The sequence below is a fragment of the Canis aureus genome, chromosome 31 (genome assembly GCF_053574225.1).
Source record: "Canis aureus isolate CA01 chromosome 31, VMU_Caureus_v.1.0, whole genome shotgun sequence".
Lineage (NCBI taxonomy): Eukaryota > Metazoa > Chordata > Mammalia > Carnivora > Canidae > Canis > Canis aureus.
The window spans coordinates 17876856-17898403 of NC_135641.1; the positions used below are offsets into that span (position 1 = coordinate 17876856).

At 35.9% G+C, this 21548-nt stretch overlaps 1 protein-coding gene across 25 annotated transcripts in view; it reads right to left on the minus strand.

Annotated features, from left to right (window-relative positions):
- PEX5L (peroxisomal biogenesis factor 5 like) overlaps nt 1–21548 on the minus strand; it is a 325883-nt gene that overhangs the window by 105756 nt on the left and 198579 nt on the right. For 12 of the 25 annotated variants that reach the window (XM_077879759.1, XM_077879748.1, XM_077879753.1 and 9 more), the window contains one exon: nt 4196–4300. The exons of 4 other annotated variants lie outside the window; for them this stretch is intronic. In XM_077879759.1, the coding sequence (XP_077735885.1) occupies nt 4196–4264 (69 nt within the window). In that variant the 5' untranslated portion in view covers nt 4265–4300. Of the gene's footprint in view, nt 1–4195; nt 4301–6600; nt 6667–21548 lie in introns of all 25 variants that reach the window. 9 more of the 25 variants (XM_077879743.1, XM_077879756.1, XM_077879747.1 and 6 more) reach the window with 1 other exon arrangement.

The window sequence follows — 21548 nt, forward strand, 5'->3', positions numbered from 1 at the left end:
CTTAAAAAATTTGTAATAATATACCAGGTCTCTTACCTCACTTAAATAATAGAAAAAATTAAGATTGCTTTTTCTATATAAAAACATAAATATAATTTTAATAGATGTATTTTATGCATTTGAAAATTCCTTTATTATTTATAACATTGTTGATTCAAAGTATGTGCCATTTTAAGTAGGTTTTCATTCATAATTTTGTAATTGAACTACTTATTTATGGCTTTATTAATCTTATGTAAGTTTAGAAAATTGTGTGATGCCCATCAAAATAGTGATGCTGTCAAAACGAAGTTAACTGACTCAATCCATTGAAAAGACGAGACAACTAACTAATTAACTAACTAACTAGCATGCCTCCTTTAAGTATTCAAACTTTGAGAGTTTTGTCGTAGTAACTCTGACACCTGACAGAATTAATTTCTTGTGAGCTAGTAATAGTACTAATAGTTCTGTTCTGCCCCCTCCCTCCACCCCACGTCCTACATACGGGTCCCAGGGAGTCTTCTTGTAAAAGACAGCCACATAATCACTTTCAACTCTTTGACTTGATCTAAATGTCAACCGGCTATAAATATTTTCTTGACAGAATAGTTAGACTTAAAAAATGTGAATCTGTTCATGGGAAAATGAACTGATATTACTGTTTGCAGCCTGGGCAGTACTGTCATTGATGCAGGCAGGGAAACATAAAGCAATTGTTTCAAGCTGGTATATTTAGTAGCCTTGACAATGTTTTTCCAATCAAGGGCATTATTCTTTTCATGTTTATCAGACACACAAAAAATATCAATATCCAGGTAATAAGGAGTGGGTATGGATAGATACAAAAAGGCTGAGTTTGTGGGAAAAAAAAAGAATTCCCCTAGCAAGAAGACTAAAATACATAGTTTTGAGATATTGTACTCTATAGCTCAAAATGAGTGGGATATATCTTTCTAAAAAAAAGTACCAGGGGATGTAGTTAAAATGGAAACTTTTAATAGTTCCTTATGAGAAAAAATATTTGCTAACATAATTTCATTCTCACAAAGAATAATAATTTTTTGTATGATATAAGTAATCTTTTGGCACATAGTTGTTCCTTCTATCCTCAAATTGGATTAACTTATACTATTACAGTCTAGAGGAGTGCCATGCGATAGAAACACCATGAGAACCTGTTAATTGAAAATATTTTAGTAGCCACTTATAAAAAATTGAAAAGAAACAGTTGAAAAATAACTTTAAGAATGTATTTTATTTTGTGTAATGTATCCCAAAACTATCATTTCAACATGTAATCAATATAAACATTATTAATGCAATAGTTTATTACTTTCCTTGGGGCTAAATCTTCAAAATTGGGTGTGTATTTTATACTCTGAGTATATCTCAATTGTGGGGATCCACAAAACACTCGATAGCCATGTGTGGCAAGTGGCTCCTGTATTGGACAGCACAGGCCTAGAGAAACATTTTCCCTCAAAGACTTGAGGACATCCTAGTTTTCCTTCAGACCTTTCATCAATGCACACTTGTTTACATACCACTTGATTTAAAAGTGTTAGTGTAGGGCAGCATGAACCTGAGCTTTTATGAAGTGTCTGACATATTGTTTGCTAATACAGAATTAATAATTAATTTAAACAGAAAGCAACTTTCAGAGGCCCAGCAATTTCTAAGTTCAAGTCACTTGGCCAACTCTTCTGTTGTAGTTTGTTTTGTTCACTGTACTATAAATGACTTCACTGGAGTATGCTTGGCTAAATCCCTTTAAAAGTGATTGTAATGATCACATAATACAAACAATGCTTCAATATAAACTAGTCTACACTTACAACCTGCTGACTGAACACTTATTAAATAAGTTGGGGGCAAGTTAGTGTTTCAAGAACTTATTTTGTGTTTAATCAGTTATGATTGTCTTAAGGACATTATTGAGGGAACAGCAATGAGCTTTGGACATATCTGGAATCTATGAATGAGTGCAGCTGGCATGGACATACCAGTGATGAAGATGAGTCAATGTATTCAGTAGGAGCAGTATGTCATAAGGGGCTTTACAGGAGATGCTGGGACAAACATATTTCAAGACACTAGTACACTCACACAGGATAACAAGTAGGAATGTGGTATGGTACACAGATTGGATGCTATGGTTGCTATGAGAAGTACTCACTTTTTCAGATCATTCTGCTGCTTTTTGGCTTGTGCACGCCACTGGTGCATAGCAGGGAAGAAGCCACTTGTATATAGTGGAAAAAGTATGTCAACTAATAAAGCTGCATTTGACTGAGAAATAATTGTATCACAGCTGTCACTGAATTAATTCCATAAAGTTATCAACACAACAGGTGCATTACATTTTATGAATCAGAATTCCGTTTGCTGATTCATAAACTAGCCAGTATGCAACAAGAATATGATGCATCAAAGAAAGCATTACATAATCTTCATGCAGTAAAATTGTAACTAGTATCTCAAAAACAGTTAATGCAACATTAGACAGGGGTTAAAGGAGCTTGCTACACACAAATGTTCTGAATATGAAAAAATGGTAATAATCACAATTTCTTTTCTAAATTAAAAATAATATTATTTTGCATTAAATTTTAAATTCAAGCTTAGAATGATGGAAATTTTGGACCTTTGAAAGGGATTACTGGAAAGCATATAGCACTGCATGGTTTATGGAAAAGAATTTTGGGTACTGGAGGCTGTTCTGACTTTGATGTTCTGAATGATATGTTATAGCACCGCTGTGCCAATTGCAAATCTGGATAGGTGTTATCTCCTGATGAATATGGCTGTCATTAGCCAAGAACTCCCAACTAGTTCTCACTTTCCATAGTATTTACCTGAGGAACTGTGAGCTATTTTGGACATGGATTCTACAAAGGGCAGGAGATCAGTGTAAAACTGCATATGTTTTACTCTGTAAATTTTACTCTGCAAAGAATAGAGACCTTGATAAATATAAAGCAAATTTCTTTCTAACTAGTACTATGTGTAATTGGGAAGAAGCATCTCTTTTTCATGGATAAAAAACTCACAATATAAAATTTATCCCAAAGTCCTAGGAATCTTTGATAACTTTTTTATTATTCAATTTTGATTGTTGTATGTTGTTATGATTTTCATTACTTACAACATAGTGTTTAGAGTAAAATAAAACCACACATGTTGGCAGCAGCTGGGGATGTGATCTGATGATGTTCTAAAAATAAGTTGCCATAATTTAGCTTTTGATATAAATGTCTTTCATGAGGACTGTAAATGGACATGTTTCTAATTCTAGGCATGTTCATATAATTGGAACTGAATCACTGCATTTACTATTGCATTACAGAGAAAAAGAAATGTTTAAGATAACAATTTAATCTAAATTGTAAGATAAATGCAAGTAAAAAATTTTTCATTTAAGAATTTAAAACTGATAGTTCCACAGAGTGGTGATGAGGATATTATACATATTTATGTGGATTTTACAGGGTGTTTCAAAAGTCCCTGAGGACATACAGGATTCACAGTCTCAGCGTGTCTTTGCATACAAATGCAAACGTTTTTCTATACTTGTTATAATAAATGCTGAAAATGGCTCTCATGCGCTTATAATAGAGATGATATTTTTGTTGTCAAGGTCACTAAGTATAAGAAGGGTCACAGATGCCATTTTCTGCATGGGGACAGGGACTTCTGGCTCATTCCTGTAAATTAGTTATCCACATAAATATGTATAGACATATATGTAGTATGCATATAGTCACAACATAAATATATTTAACATTTAAGAAAATTTAGATATTCTACTGGTAAACTGACATATGTATTCAATAGAACTTGTATTTATTCACAGGAATTTGATTTTTTTTTTTTTGGTTGTTATTGTTCAAATGTACCATTAGCTTAATTGTTAATTCTTTCCCAAAGTTGTTAACAAGTTTCCTTTAAAAAGAAGTAACATGGTTTACTTGCATATACATTTTTAAAAAAAAACTAAAGTTCAGTAATGAAAAGTAATATCCACAAATAACTAAATGATGTAATTAACTTTTTTAGCAATTTTGGTTTTCATTTTATATTGTATAATTGTTTCATTGAAACTGTGTTTTTAAAAATTGGTTCAAGTTAATGTTTTTTTTTCTAGTTAAAAATCACAATGTCTGATATATTAACATATGTCAGCTTCCTACAGGAACCCTATGGGTCTGCCCACCTGTGATGTCATAGTAAGGAGGGGCTTTTCTTCAGCAGACTCCTCCCTCGGTATCTCCTTCATCACCATGGCAACAGCCTTATCTGCCGCCCTAGAGCCTTTTCCCTATAACAGTGAAATCAACAATGACTTGTGTCAGGAGAAATCTTTAATTTATTATTACAAGATATTCTAATGTTTAAAGAGCAATCCAACATAAATGAAGAGGTAGGCTGCTGCAAGTGAATCTTGAGGCTTTTGGCTGAGGAGAAAACACACAAAATCTGAAAAAAGATTATTTGTGAAGTTTTAGTTAGCTACTTTTTCACCTTTACAGCTGACATGCTATATTTAATTTTAACATAGTATTTTATATGTATCATATATTTTAAGGCAATTTACATGACATGAACATAATTTTTATAGTATCGATTTGAAAACACTAGGGATTGCCTATTCATTTACTAATTGTTCCTATAACATCCTTAAGTATTTTGAATGATAGTGAGGAGTCTGAGATAGGGATCAGGATCAGTGTCTGACTTGCGCTGAGGGATTTTGCTGGGTAGTCCCTGGAGCCTGTCATTTTTGAGTGGAATGGGCATAAAAACAGTAAAAGTGTCATAAAATCTCTAAAAATTCTTCAGTGGCCTAACATCACAGAAATTCACCCAGCTTGTGTATTTTGTGGAGATGGTATGACCTTGGTGAAAAAAAATTTCAACTCTCAATGTTTTTGAGACCAAAGAATTTTAATATAATTTTAGAAATGTCTTTTAATTGGAGAATTCCATAAATTTAGATGTAAATAAAGGACGATTAATAATTGAAGCACTGAATATATATCTCCACATTTTTTGTCTCAGACAAGCATAATTTTGTACTGTGAAGGGGTATGCTGGCTTTCTGTCTTTTTAGTTTACCAGATTATTAAGTTTTTGTGAGTAGATATGGCATAATGGAAAAAACAAAACAAAATATCATCTTCCCAACCCAATTAGAAATATCTTATACTATGTAAAAATTAAATAATCTTTAAACATTTTAAAAACAAAAACGTCCATTTTCTCAGGTCTCTGGGCAAAGCCTCCCTAGAAAAAATAATTTATACTAAGATCACACATGAGTATCTGTATTGTAAATCTACTTAAGATACAAATGAAGCATATAGTGATGTCATAGGCAAAGATACAAAAATGGACATATGGGGGTTTGTTATTTAGAAGGGAATTAAGTGCTAGGGACAATATTAACTCCAGAGGTTGATAAATCTTGATGGTTTCCATGCAGCAAAAAAGGATGGAGTTACATTATGATCTTGCGCTTGCACAGGGCTTTAAGTATTTAGAAGGTAGGTTTCCTCTAGGAAGCAAAACTATTTTCTCAGGCATTACCTTTCTAAAATGTAATGAGTGGCAGCTTTTATTAATGAAAACAAAGAAACACTTTCTCTGTAGTTAACTAAATTTTAAAATGTGTGAAGCTCTTTACAATCTGAAGGTTTCTTTGGTTTGTTTTGACTTAACAGAACTAGCATTACTGAACGATAATGTGTCATCTCACGATGGAATATCAACTACTGAGATATTATTTAGTCCATATAACACAGTAATTTCCATATGTATTCTGAAAAGTACATATGGCCACAATTCTTAAAATAACTGACTTCTGGAAAAATAAATAAGAAACAATGATTTACTGCATAACAAATTGGGGTGCATAACAATACCAGGTTTTTTCTTTATGAAGCAATTTGAACTTCCTAAAACAGAGATGTGTACAATTCTGAATTCTGGGAAAATATGTATTGTGGCACTATTAAGCTATTTAACATTTTTTCAAAATATAAAGATTATTTGGATGAAACATTACATACTATAAAGTGATATAGCCTTAAAAGCTACACTCATTTACAGACTAAATATAGTTTAACAAATATCTTTGCAGCTTATTTTTTTAAAAGAGCAAAATCATTTGTGAAGAATTCTTTCCATGCTCCAAGAAGTTCTACTAATATAGCAATAAATAAAGTGGCATGCTTATATTTAAATTCCTAATATATTTAAAAGAACAAATCTAATGTTACAAGGTATAATTTTAAAATAATAATAATAATAATTCAGAATCTGTTCTTGGGCTAAGAAAAAAATGTCAATTGATAAGCATCTCAAAAAATTTCAGGTCAATATTTCAATATACCATTTATTTGAAATGCTACCAATCATAAACTACATATAGATATTTTTCACATGTGCAACTATTATAGCTAGAATTAGCAACGGACATGCCATTTCACTAAAACAAAAAACAAAACAAAACAAAAAATTAGTCCTTTCATGCTGAACTCTAGAACAAAGCAGTGGTCAGCTAGAAAGGATGTATAATAAACACATGCGGTGCTTTTTATTTCTTGCAGAAAAACCCACCAAAGCCAGGGTCAGGTCACTTTTTTGAAGACAGTGCCACTTTTTCTTCAAGGTTACACCTACTACCTGAAAAGAGTCATGACACCCATGTTAGTGCCTGCTAGCAACTTTTTTTCCTTATAGCCTTTTGGCTTTTGAGTTATTACCCCACGAGCCTCACTGTTTTTACAAGTGTGCTACAGTCCGAGAACAGAATGGGAAAGTCTGCCACAATGACATCTCCATGGTTCCAGATAGAGTATCTAATACACTGCCAAATCAAGTGAATACATTCATATATCAAAGCAAGATTTCCCTTCGGCCATATTGCCACCTCCACCTGGTATTTTAAAAATCAAGCTGTGTTATTTCTGACTTGTCCATTTATCTTGGGGGGTAACACTTCTAGAATTCAGAATCTGGCTGATAATTGATTTGGCAATTCACGGAACTGTACAACTTTGCTTATCAGCAGCTCTGCAGGGATGACAGTAACACACCTATACAAGTTTTTTTTTTTTTTTTTTAAGTCAGTGGCTTAAAGCATTGTAACAACTCTATATGCATAATTATCCAGACTTCAAACTCAGTTTTCTAAATATAACCATGCTGAAAACTCAGTATTAATCTATTATCTAAAATAACATGGAGACAGCAATAATGAAATACACGCTCAAGCATATAAGTGGATTTAGATTACATTAAGCCTGTATGCTTCTATGTAATTCTTAGCAACAACAGAAAAGAACAGAGAAATCTTGCAAGTTGATTATCACATTGGGACACCCTCCAGTCATTTATTTCAGCCTATTTCTTTTCAAATAATACTTCAAAATCACCTTTTCCCACTTCCTTACTGAATTTCTTCAGAGGGTTTTGACTTGTTTCGAAAACATCACCATATGGAGAAATTTCTCTTTTTCGTGGTGATTTGCTGTAGGAAATTCTTCAATATTTCTTTGTTTCTTTTATCATTTTGCTTCCCCACCAGTGAAATACATAAAATGATAGTCGTTCTAACAAATAATAGTTCTTGAGAATAATCTTTTTTATAAACTTCTATTATAAGACCAGGCATAAATGAATGAAATGCAGATAGCATAGCTAGTGACATTAACATTTATTAAGGAAGCCCAGTGTTGGCTCACTTCTTTCTGTTAATATAGTATATAAACAACAGAGGACAAAGAACTGAAGTCACAGGATCTTCTCAGGCTGGATACACAGGCTGTGAAGCTACCAGCTGTCTTTGGATGAGGAGGTATTGGCTGCAGGCCGGTCTCATAGGGAGGGAGACTAAGTTACTTGGAGACACTGCATGTGCTAGGCCCTCAGCTAGGTGTGTTATCTATTTTTATTTATATGATCGCATGAAAGCTCTGTGGGATACAAAAGATCTTTGCTAGATAGATAGTGAGGCTCAGAGATGGTGTGATTTAGCCAAGGCTTCGAAGCTAGTATGTGGCCGAGCAGCCTGCCAGCCAGTCTGCTTCTCTTCTCCCATAGCCCTCTCACTGCTGGCCATAAATGCAGGTTGTTTACATCACTTGAGTTTTGAGAAGCAGCCACTTCTCAGTATAATCACAGAGTTTGGATCTAAGTAAACATTTTTGACAGGTATTTTCTTCAGTGTGCAATGGTCAAGAAGAATTGACCAACCATAATTTCACTCATGAGCATATTGCAACCAAAATGTTTTTGTTTCTTTTATCCTCATGGAACACTAACCTATAGATTTTGTGTATATACATGTCTTTTTATTCTGTAGGTCTTATTAGGTTTGTAAGCCATAGCATCACTCTAATCCTTATTAAATGTTAACTCTGCTATTAAATGACATCTTTATGGGACGCCTGGGTGGGTCAGTGGTTGAGGGTCTGCCTTTGGCTCAGGTCGTGATCCTTGGGGTCCTGGGATCAAGTCCCACATTGGGCTCCCTGCATGGAGCCTGCTTCTTCCCCTGCCTGTATCTCTGCCTCTCTCTGTGTCTCTCATGGATAAATAAATAAAACTTAAAAAAAAATGACATCTTTACTAGGATTTTTCCTGAGATTAATTTTGGGTGCATGAAATTCCACAGTTACATGGCCCATTCATAAGTAATTTTCTAGTTACAAATTTTATTACTACTACTACTATGGAGATTGCAATTTAAAAATCATTTTTATTATTCTTAATCTATTGACAATAATCCAGAGTATTTTCATTAGAGATGTTCAAAAGAAGAAATGGAAAAATAGCAAATTAGGGGAAAAGTAAAAGTCTGCAATACTACACATCTCTGCTAACCCCAAATTATTGAACATATGAATTTAAAAAATAGACTTCCTTTTGACTTTCACAGGCCCTAGCACTAATTATAAAAATTAAAACATGCTGTTGCCAAAAATTGAGAAAAAACAGGCATAAAAAATAAAAATAACAACCCTGACATTTTCATGCATTTCCCCAATGTTTCATATTTATAATATTGGAGATTAAACAGTTTTTAAGGATGAATGTCTTAAGAATAGGCAAACTACCATCAACTTTATAAGTATGAATGTACTATATATATTTCCTTTCTATACATATATGCGAGCAAATACCTGCCACTGATATTATTTTAGCAATATTGTTTGAAATGGAAATATATTCAGTTTTGCATGTAGCTGAAAAATCCCATAAATTCTGGACTCTGGACTTATATGCACCTGCAGGAAACTGGCCACAAAAAGGCTAACTTCTGATGGCTGTCTCGTCTCGCATGTGCAGAGCCAGGACAACCTTCTTTTACTTGGAAAGGTAAATGTCATGGTAAGTGTCATGCTGTCTTCAAACTCCCAACATGGGAGAATGTCAGAGAGAAATGCTTCCCAGTGTCCTCTGAACTCTGGGGATGCCTGCCTACCATGTTGTGTCCTTTCTCATTTTGTGCGTTCCTATAGCTTTCTTCCAGCATAGAGGAAGGTCCAGATCATGCTGATTCGATCACAGTTACAGTCAACTCATCCCTATTCCCCTCCTCCAACAGAATGTTCTGTAAATGTTAAAAGTGGTACTAATAGAACTAAATCTGGGCATACTGGCCTCGTCCTTGATTCTAATCATACAGAAGGAAGTACTGATTTAGATACAATTTAGGAAGCATGGACAGAATTCTCTCTTCTTAACTAGAGATTCATATGTGGAATTTCACAAATCATGATGAATTCACTACTGGTTCAGGGATCTGTTTGTAGGTAGAAATAATGTGATTTCTGATTCCTTACCAAGGAAAGTCAAGTTGCGGTGAAGAAACTGCCTCTCTTTTTAAAAATAATGACGCAGCGCATTTAAAAAGAGGGCTTCCAATTGAACCTCCATATCCTTCTTCCTCACTATTCTGTTTTTCTTCCCCAGCCTTGTTTTTCCTTGATGACAGGTGAACTCTTCTCCACTCATCTATCCTAGGAACTCTAGGAAGTTTTCATTCTACCGTCTACTGTTGTACCCCTGGTGTGTGTGACGGGTTAGCTGGCAACTTCCAGACTCTGCATGAGGGAGGGATGGGAGACAGGGGGGTTGGGGTGGGTGGGGGGGGGGATGGGTGGGATGGGTGGGAGAAAGTCATGGATAACAATCTCCACAGTCTTTAACTCTAAACCTCTACCCACAAAAGCCACCAGGATTCCCAGCCTACCACATGCACATTCATTTCCTTTGGCCTGAGTGGTTGGTGCAGGGAGATACGATGACTTTCACAGGCCCTAGCACTTTTGCTTCATGGTCTCCTTTCTCCATAAAAAAAGTTAAAAATTGTATCTTGTGACTGTGCTGGTATAAGGGTAAAGAGAATTCAGACTGGATTTATTATTATAGTTTCGTTATTATAACAATCATTTCGGGGGTTCTGTTTTTAAGAGAGATTAAAACGGGTCCTTAAAAGTATCTTGGGCCCTATGTACCGTGAGCACAGCACCTAATATCTACATTGATCCTGGGTTGTGGTTCTCAACATTCAGTGTGGCGTCCCCAGGGCTGCAGTCCTGTTCCTGCAGCTGCTCTCTCTCATCTCTGGGTTTTTGGCAGTGGCTGCTTGTGCCACTCCCAACAGCACTTCCATCCTGATTGTTCCCACCCTTTGCTACTGCTACTGTTCTCGCTATTTTTGTTAGGATTCAGGGAGTCTCCCCTAACAGTACTTATGAATCTTACTGGATGCCCAATCAGTAGCTTTTATCTCAGTAGTTCTTGAAACACACTCAGAAAACCTGAAACATTTAGGCCTGAGGCAGAAAACATTGGCATGTAAAATTGATGTGACTGAAAATGTAATCTCTCCACCAGACAACAAGGCTAAACACTTCATTCTCTCCTACCTCAGGGTGTGTTTCTGACCATCTAGGAGTACTTCTGAGGAAGCTGAGTCAACTTGTGTGTCTACTTTTATTAAAAAACAAAAACAAAAAAAACCCAGCCTTCAATGACCAGACACACCAGCTGGTTCCAAAGTATTCCTGGCCATTTTTTCCCCAATTTCTGTTCCTCAAGCAAGGAACAGAACTGCCTGGTACTCCAAATTCCTGTGTTGTGTATGAAAATTAAGCTCCTCCCAGGGACCTGGTTAGAATCCTTATTTAACAAAATGTTTTTTGATTGTGTCTCATCAATGAAACTGCCTTGAGTGGCAGAGATTATGCTTATTTCTTTTGAATCATTTTGCATGATTAGGTATAGCAGTGGACACTCAAGTTTGCTTAATAAAAACAAGTATTTGATACCTTTTTCAAATTGTTTAAGATACTGAAATCACATAATATGGTCGATGTTGGCAGGAAGTGAATTCTAAATAAGATAAAAAATCTTAAACATATTTAAATACATAGTTTCAAGCATCTAAATAAAAATTCATTAACATTAATAAAGTATTGCCAAGTAAAGATGCTTAAAATTTGCTTTGAAGGACAGATAAGACTTCTTTTTAATTAATGAGACCCATTTGTCCACAATTTGCCATTTGTTTGCTCTGTTGAGAAGGTTAAACATTCTCTCGTCTCACTCTCACTGCGCCCCTGAGGCTTATTTACCTTGTGAGCTTAGCAAGCTTTCTTGACAAATGGTCAAGGTAACGCACCCAGTTCTCATTCATCTATAAGTAGTTATGAATTAGTGAAGTTTACTGTCAGATTTATTCTGATCGATGTGGCTCTAAATTACTTAGAACCTATTTTATGTCAATATTGAGCTTCTCTATTATGCACCTACAAGCAACTTTTTGCTTCTTACAGTGGTCTGGCTTTAAAAAAAATGTTTTCTTTTGAACTTGCTTAGCCTTATATTGAGGAAGACATAAATAATACAAATTTGATAATTATGAAGTAAATGTAGAATGAAGTGGGTTTTTTGTCTGATAAATCCCAAATTTGTTAAAGTAATATTTTTATAAATATATTTATATTTGAGAGGCTTTTAATGATTGTGTGGAATACATAAATGAAAATGTAATCTTAATTAAACGTTACAATGGCTATTTTCAGTTCCTTTTAAATATGTCAGATGTTTTGCCAAAACGAGGTACTTTTCTGGGGTTATTTTTAAAAAGAAGGAAAACAACTAGAAACACAAAGTTCTAAAGATTACTTTGTTATTATTTTCTTTTCGGAAAATGTCTCCCCAAATACAAGTACTCCGGCGGCTTGAATCTTACTTGCCCAAATGGATGTCCCAACACTCAAAAGAAAGTGAAGTGTTATGATAAGCATTCATCCCCAGTATGGGGAGTTGCTTAGACTAGTCTGAATCAGTGGTGCTTTAGGGGTAGGGAAGTTGAAACCAGGCCTCTTTCTGGGAGGAATTAGGTGAGGTCTTGAGGTCTGGTTTCTAAGTGTATATAAGTAGGCAAGTCGGTGTAGTATACAAGATCTTAGAATGTTGAAGGTGGTAGTAATGAAACTTTGGAGGAACCATGCACAACAATTTGGTTTCTTTATCATTCCTGTCTTTCCCACATTTTCTAAGATTGGAAAATTTTCCAAACTAAAGACAATGGATAAGAATTCCTATAGGTAACTATGTGGTTAAGACCATGAAATGGTTTCTGTGAAACTTACTTATCAGGGATTAGATGTACCCCCAACTTCCCACCAACTTCTTAAAATAAATGGAAAGACCACATAATAAGTATATCGTTCCCAAATTATCGAATTTGAGACAGCAAATTTATCCAGATGTCCCAAGGTACTATTATACTGCATCTGTTCTCATTCTAGGGGAAGATTATTAGCTAGTGTACTGGAATTCATCCCCTTTATTAATGTTTCCAGAATATTCTATTACTAATTTAGGAACAGGAATGGTGGCCTTGGAGCTTGAGGATTAGCAGCTGTCTTTGCGGCTTTCCTCGTTTTCTGGCAGGTGCAGTGTTTTTACCAGCTTGTGCCTCAGTCACCAAATGCCCCAGTTTTGTTGATGTAACTTAAGAAAAGTAAATTATAGAAACTAGGTCAATTCTAGCCAAGAAAGTCTCAGATGAGGTACTCCATCTGCCTGACTTCCCTGAAACAGCTCTAAGAGGGCAGCTGAGGCTTTGGGAGTTCCTACTCTATAATTCTGGATCTGACTGTGGCAGCTCTGCTTATCTAGACAGCCCTCTGGGAGTCATAGGCAATGTGTGGGTTGGCTCCTCCCAAAGGATTCCCCTTTCCTGAAAGGGAATGAAGAGTCTCTCTCACTGTGTGGACAAGAATTAGGAAAAATGTGGAGAGAACCCAGAGTTGTGAACTCCGGTGAGTGTGTGGCCAGCTGTGGTCAAGGCAATTAACAGCTAATGGACCCAGTGCAGCCTCCAGGGTCAGTGGAAGAGAAGGAGGGATAACCAGTAGGCTTGTGGGGACCGATACCAGGACTGGAGTCAGAAGATAGGAGTTTTAATCCTACAGCTCTCTTTTATAAATTATTCTCTCTAAGCCTTCATTTTTACTTTCTGAAAATAGGATAGAAAAACTATCTACTTCACAAATTTGTGAGAATTAAAGAAGAGCATCTGGGTGCTCAGTCGGCTAAGTGTCTGCCCTCCATCTCAGGGTCCTGGGATGGAGCCCCACATTGGGCTCTCTGCTCAGCAGGGAGTCTGCTTCTCTCTCTTCCTCTGTGCTCTCTTTCTCTCCCTTTCTTGCTCTTGCTTTCTCTCAAGTAAATAAATAAAATCTTAAAAAAAAGTATTCATAAAAGCACTTGCATGATGTCCATTACATGGTTAGTATTCAATAAATATCAATTAACTATGGACTATTATTACTGAGCTCATGAACTCCATGGCCTAATTGTCCTTATGAGGTAGGTGGCAAAAGATGCAATACTATGTTTGTGTGACTCATCCATGGAGTAAGTAGTTATGACATGCTCACCACTGTGCCACATTCCATCATCTGAATATACCACAATTTACCTATTCTATTATTGATGGACATTTGGGTTGTTTCTCAGCAAATATAAAAAACACTGTAATGAATTTGAGTTTAGAAGCCACAGAGAACATAATAGGGGCAACCAGCTGAAAAATGATGGGTAAAGAGTAAACAGACTTTAATAATAGCAACAGAGGCAGAGAACAGTCACAGTAGGGATAAAAGTTCTTATCCATAAGCAAATTAAGTCTGAATCTCTGCAGTCACCAAGCCAAGACCTGGGTTGGGATGACCTAAACCAAAAATGGCTAAGAAGGCACAGAAATCAAGGATCAGAAAGCAAAACAGGGAAGCTGAAACTAGCAACCAGTGGATAATAAGAAACCAGTTTCTAAAGAGTTGGGATGAATGACTGCTATGGACTGAGTTGTGTCCTGCCACCCCTCACCCCATTCATATGCTGAAGGCCCATCTCAATATCTCTCTATTTAGGTTTTTATTAGAGGTATTAAGCTAAAATGAGGCATTAGGGTGGACTCTAATCTAATATGAATGGTATTCTCTTAAAAAGAGGAGATTAGGACACAGAGGGAAGACCATGTGAAGACATAGACAGAAGATAGCCATCTAGAAACAAGGAGAGAGGCTTCAGATGAAGCCAGCTCTGCCAACACTGTCATCTCAGACCTCTAGTCCCTAGAACTGTGAGAAAATAAATTTGTGTTGTTTAAACCGCCCAGCCTGTGGTACTTGTTATGGAAGGCCTAGTAAACTACGAGGGTAACTAAAACAAGTACTTATGAAAGATCACAAAGTGGTGTTATTTTGGTACCTCAGTAAACTATATAGATATACCCAAAGACAATTCAGTACGTAACAAGGTTATTATAAACCCTTCTCAGCCAATTCCTTTTGTTACTTCTAATCTGATCAAAAGGACTTCTAGATATTGAAAACTCGAAATTCTGAACCCAGGTGGCCACGATTGGCCACTATGGCAGTGTCCTGTCAGGGACCATGACCTATTTGTCAGGGAAAATTGCTTAAAAGAAATTCAAATGAAGAATGTGCCTGGAGTGGTCAGCCTGTGCCAGCAGGAGCTGTGCCTTCTCAAACTGAATTGAGGTTTTAGCCACATGAGCTCAGATTATAGTTTGGAGCTTCTTGAAAAGAATTTCCTGATGAAACCATTTTTTTTTTTAATTTCAAAGTCTAAATGCTCCAAGGAACTTATTTATTCCCAACCAAAAACTTATTAAATTATATACATTTTAGAAACTCCAATTAGTTAATATGTATGCCAATTAAAATAATTGATATGTACATAAATATAGAACAATAGAAAAGAAGTAATCATGGATCACAGGTAGTTTTTTATTTTTTAAAAGCTTTTGCTAATAATATATCTGTAGTTTATTTTGGGGCAGAATTTACAGCTTAGGATCCCTGGGTGGTTCAGCGGTTTAGCGCCTGCCTTTGGCCCAGGGTGTGATCCTGGAGTTCCAGGATCGAGTCCCACATCAGGCTCCCTGCATGGAGCCTGCTTCTCCCTCTGCCTGTGTCTCTGCCTCTCTGTGTCTTTCATGAATAAATAAATAAAATATTAAAAAAAAAAAAAAAGAACTTACAGCTTGTCTCTGGCTGTCAGAGATAGCCTAGACTATTCTGGATGAAGATGTCAGCTTGGGATGATATCCATAGCGGACTTTAAAGGACTGAGGATTCCTGGAGTGCCTGAATGTTTTAAATAAAGCCAGTTTTCATCTTTCTAATCACCAGAAACCTGTAACTCACATTTCTGTTATTATGCAGGTGATGTACCAGTTCATTTTACTCTTCTGTCAAATTTTCTGGCTAAAATCACAGTCCTGATTAATTCCAAATGTGGGACATGGTTATAAATGTCAATAGATGTATGAAATTTGCTCTTGAAACTACCATTTAAGAGCTTATTAAAAAAAAGAAAAAACCACCTTTTAATTCTCTCCTCCACCGTGTATTGACAACCATGAACATGAGGGTCTAGGCCAGGAGAACAACCAGGTGGGCCATTCAGCTAGTCAATATTCTAGTGGTTTTGAAGCCAATGTCTGCATTGTGTCTAGACTGATGTCCCACTCTCTATAGTAAATATAACCTTTATTGGAGGTTCTCCTTCAACTTATAAACCAGAAAGGGAAGGAAATGGTTCAAGTTCCTACCTTTTCCCAGGTATTACTCCATTTGCCTATTTATCAACTCCAAGTTGCCAAAGGATACTCTAACCCTACAGTGTGTAGCAACATGGCTTTCTATACACATGGTTACTGAGGCTAGTTAGTTGGGATCTGTGTTGACAGACATGGGACCTGAAGTTGGGAACCCAGGAATTGAGATCCAGAAACAACACCTTCCATTCTTGTGTGACCTAAAGCACAGAAGTTCATTTGCCCTAGTTTGAAAGTGAGAATGGTACTAATAACTGCTTCACTAACTTTGCAGATTCTTTTGGATGATCAAACGGGGTTATATGTATAAGTGAGCATTCAGTAGACTCTCACAATTCTCATTAGTTAAGGAAATTATTTTCCATATGTATCTGGGTGTCTATAGTACCTGAAGAACTATTTGTTATTTTGAGAGTAATTGGATAATGCCACACTGTAATGAAATGAAAAAGTTAATGAACTCCCCCTAACAATAGAAATCCAAGGCAAGTCTAGATCGGGTCCATTCAAACAGCAATTGCAAAACTCCAAGTTCCCATTATATTGCTAATTAACTCACTGAGTGTTTTATGTGCTCTAGAGTTGAATAGAGAGCCATATTAGGAAATGTATTCAACCAAAGTTATATAATCAATAACAAAGATGACTGTCAAGTTTTAATGTCTAAAGAGGGTTCAACATGGAGGACCTTGAGATTATGGAAACATTTCCAGCAGTTCCAAAAAAGCATATATTTCTACTAGTTAATTCACTGGTTTGTCTGATGAATTATAAATCATCTTCATATCTTGTTTCTCATTCTGTAGAACTAGAATAGTTTGGTGGACCATTTAGCTCACGGAGGTGTTAGGTCATTTTTACACTCGGCTTCAGGCAGATTGTGTGTGTCTCCTATACTGGAAATATGTCCATAATTTGTGTCCCAAATCACTATAAATAGGCAGAAGAGAAATTTGAAAATGCTAATTTTAAATTGCCTATGAAGTTTCCCAAATCTCCTAAAAATAGATTCTCTGCTATCCTCTACATTTTCTTCCTTCAAACTCTCAGATATATATCAAAATAGATTAAATTAACATTTAAAAGAGCTTTGGCCTAAACTCATTTCATCCTGCTAAATAATGCATTATGATCTTTTAGGTTCAAAGATAAAAGCAACTACATGATACAGATAGTTCATTAGACAGACTGAAATTAATACCAACTGTAGGTTGGTGTTATTTATACAGAAAAAAGTTAATTTCTTTAACTTGAAGATCCTAGTTGTTCCCATTTCAACATATGACAAATTTTATTAAGCTTTTAAAAGGTTCCCAGAAAGTATAAGAGTCTTAGATTCTCTACTTTAGCTATTCCTATAAACACTGACTTGAAGAACAGTCCCAATGTCTTTAACACCTATCAAAATCAACTTGTCTGAAAATTTATAATTACTCTCCCTTCACACATTAACAATACCACATTATTTCCTTCTAGCCAATTAATCTGTTCAGGTACAGTAAAACAAAAATCTAATTAACCAGCTTTCTCAATTTTTTCCAAGAAATTTCATTTTTAGAATAAAAATTAATGTATAAGCAAATAAACTCATTTGAAGTATTCTGAAGATCCATGTTATGTCTCACAGTCACTCTCTAGTCAGCCCATCTCTGATAATCTGGGGACTGACTATTCAATCAGGAAAGATGCACCAAGTAATAGCCCTGAGGCCTGTATTATCCCTATGCTTCAAAGAAAGAGTTAACTATAGTGCTTTGTACTTAGTGATCTAGAAAGAAGCTGTAATACATTTTAAAAACACTGCCACTTTAAAAAAGTTTTTTTTTTTTTTTCATTTAGTCAATCTTGACTTGAAAAATTTCAATTAATTGAAGGACACTCAAACGGCCTTGAGTGTCCTGGTTAATTGAAACATTGTGGCATTTCACTAGACTAAAAACAGAGACTTCTTTTTAGTTTCTTGTACTTAAACACGCTTTCCTCAAATGTTACTATCAAGAAGATCACTTATTTTAAAACCTGACTTCCTGTTTTTCCCCTTAGTTCACCACAGATCTTAGTTGCTCTTAGATATATATATATTCTATCACACTTAAATATCTATATTGTATATCTATTCATATTTGCTTCTATATCCATACCTGTATCATGGACAATTTAATTCAACAGTATAAAAAAGTGAGATTCATTTTCTAGTGTTATTTCCATCTACAGTAAATGTTTGTAAAGACCTCATTGCAAATGTGTCTTAAGACACTTTAAATTTCAGGAAAAATACAATGTACTCTGTTGTAGAACTTTCTGTTAATGTCAGCAAGATTTATAAATTCCAGAAATATTTTTTTCTGCCTGACCTTTCCAACAACTTAAAAAACAATTATTTCAGTAGGCTTTAGAGGTACTCTGACCTTTTCTTTGCAAAGTGAAAATGAAGTTGTTTGCATTTTCCCCCTCATTAAAAAAAATGCTCATTGTCTTAGAGAAGAATTAATTGGAAATAGAAATGTATTTCTTGTCTTTGGGTATTTTAATATTGTAGCGATTTCAGTTACAATAATGACACAGACTATGTCACAAACTATGTCACAATAAAAGAAAGTGGTGCCAGTTTTCATAATAATTTATCTTGAATTTATCCATTATGGAACTTATTGTCCATTTAGGTCTTTCTTAATTAGTGCCGTAGAATTTTACTCATCTGTTTTCGGTTTAAATTCTGTGAACCTTTTTAGTTTTATTGCAAAATCATATGGCACTATATTAATATTTTTATCTCTTCCCTCTTCTCCAAATGAACAATGGAATTATGATGTACTTCAGGACTCTGGGATTTTTTTTTTTGTAAGATTTTATTTATTTATCTGACAAGCAAGGGGAGCAGCAGGTGGAGGGAGAGGGAGAAGCAAGCTCCCCACTGAGCAGGGAGCCTGATGCAGGGCTCAGTCCTAGTACCCTGAGATCATGACCTGAGCCAAAGGCAGACGCTTAACCAACTGAACCACCCACGTGCCCCAGGACTCTAGGATCTTTTATATAAGGTTTCTCTCCATATTATACACACAGGCAAGAGCAAGGGTTTACAGAAAAATACACAGACTAGATCTTTCCTTTGATTAACCTGAGTTTCAGAAAGTTGATGTCTCATTAAGTGCAAACATGGCTTTTAGAATGTCAGTCTTCCTCTGGGCATAAACTTCCACAGAAGACAATCCAACACTAAGAACCGCCTGGCGTTCTTGAGGGAAGGGGCTCTTTGCTTGTATTTCTGATTAGGTCTACAGGGTCCTCTTCCATCACTCCTTCTCCTACAGTTCCTCATTCACTAGCTCTTTTGCATCACTCACTGTGTTAGTGAAGGATGTATGGATATAAGTTTCTGGTGAAACTGTTTCCTTCATTTGGAATTCCCATCTCCTCATCTCTACCTGTTGAATTCCATGTATTCTTCTAAAGTTTTTTTTTTTTTTTTTTTTATTTATGATAGTCACAGAGAGAGAAGCAGAGACATAGGCAGAGGGAGAAGCAGGCTCCATGCACCGGGAGCCCGATGTGGGATTCGATCTTGGGTCTCCAGGATCACGCCCTGAGCCAAAGGCAGGCGCCAAACCGCTGCGCCACCCAGGGATCCCCATGTATTCTTCTATATCCAGCTCAATCACCATTCTTCTTTGCTGAAGTCTAGACTGTGATGTCCTTGAAGTTGGACACTGAGTCTCATATTCTGTTTTGTGTTGCAGTGTCTAGTTAGTACAGGTGTGTTGAGTGAAAGCTTGAATGAATAAAGGCATGAATGGATGGATAGATGATATATAGTCCTATCTAAGATTTCTTGAGGTTTCTTTCAAGCCCCTCCTTCCCAAACTATTCCATCAATATCCCAGGCAGACTAGGAACGGCTCCTGGCTAGGAATTTAATGGAATTCTTAGGAGGGATAGTTTAAAGCCTTTTGATCTTATTTTAGTCGCCAAGGTAAAGGTTACTATGAGTTTATGGCTCACCCATGAACTTTTCATATTTTCTGCAAAGCCATTTGTGGGGGTGGTGGAAACCGCATTTACTTTGGATTAAAATTTAGTAGCAATTTGGAAGAGGGAGAAAGGAGAGTTTTTTAAGCCAAAAAAGGCTTAAAAAACTGCATAATTAGCAGTGCCTGGCTGGCTTAGTTGGAAGGGCATGTGACTCTTGATCTTGGGGTTGTGAGTGTAGAGAATGCTAAAAGAAAAAATAAATAAACTTATAAAAAATCCCTGCATAATTAAAATAAATTTTCCCTTTACTCAACCTCCCTCCCCTTCCACTTACATCACCAAACCTCAGTGATGTCTGCTGGAAATACAAACATCTTCTGTGAAATACAGCCTTTTGGCTTATAATTGAGGAAGAGCCAAATTCCACATTCATATGACAAGGTGTGGAAGGAGAGAAAACAGAGGAGTGACTTTGTATGTTTTGCTCAGTGCCATTTATGAAGACCCCAGAATAGTGACTGATACAGAGTGATTGCTTAAATATTTGCTGAATGAGTTTTTTAAAATCCACAAATCCAACTCTGATAAAATGGAAGCAGGAGCTCAGAGCCAGAGAATTCAGTATCCTCCAAATTTGAAGAAATCTTGTGAAATGGTGCTGGGATGGAGAGTTGCTGAATTTCACAGTGTAAGAGTACTTTGAGTCAATCTTATCTCAACCCTAAGATTTAGGGAGAGCTAGCTGGCAGAGAGGTTAAATAAAACAAAGGAGAAGAAATTTTTACTTTAATCAAAGATGTCTTAAGGAAGAACCAGTACATTCATGTTCAGTGATTTTGAAACTAACACAAATTAACTTAATGCTGAGAGACATGTGGAGAAGTCACTCAATTTTGGAAGATTACAGGAAAAAGTTGAAAATTGCAGTGATGTTTTATGTGGAGACACAGTGGCTATGTGTTCTGTTTGGAGGAAGGCAGGGAGCATTTTCTGACTTTGGGAGTTAAACAATTTCCTGAACAAAAGAGAATGAAGGGGGCACAGGGTGAGTGCCATAGAGTCACCCCCAAAGAAGATGGCTGTGTGCATTAGACGTGCTCTTCATTTTGAATCCACCAAGAATAAAACAGTTCTTTACTTGACATGTAACAATGAACACAGCAATTTCTACCTCTGAGGAAATTACTCAGAACTATAAACTTAACTGAAGAGTGTCATGGTCCAAAGAAGAAATGAACATCGGAGCATCTAGTTAATAAAAATAACTACCAAAATGGTATTAAGCAAGCTACAAAGTTTCCAAGTGAATTGTCATAAACACTTCTTTGAAGTGGATATGATTATAGCCTCATTTTATAGAAGTACTTGAAGAACAGAGAGAATGACTTGCCCAAAGACAGGTACCTGGTAAGAGCAGTGGTAGTAA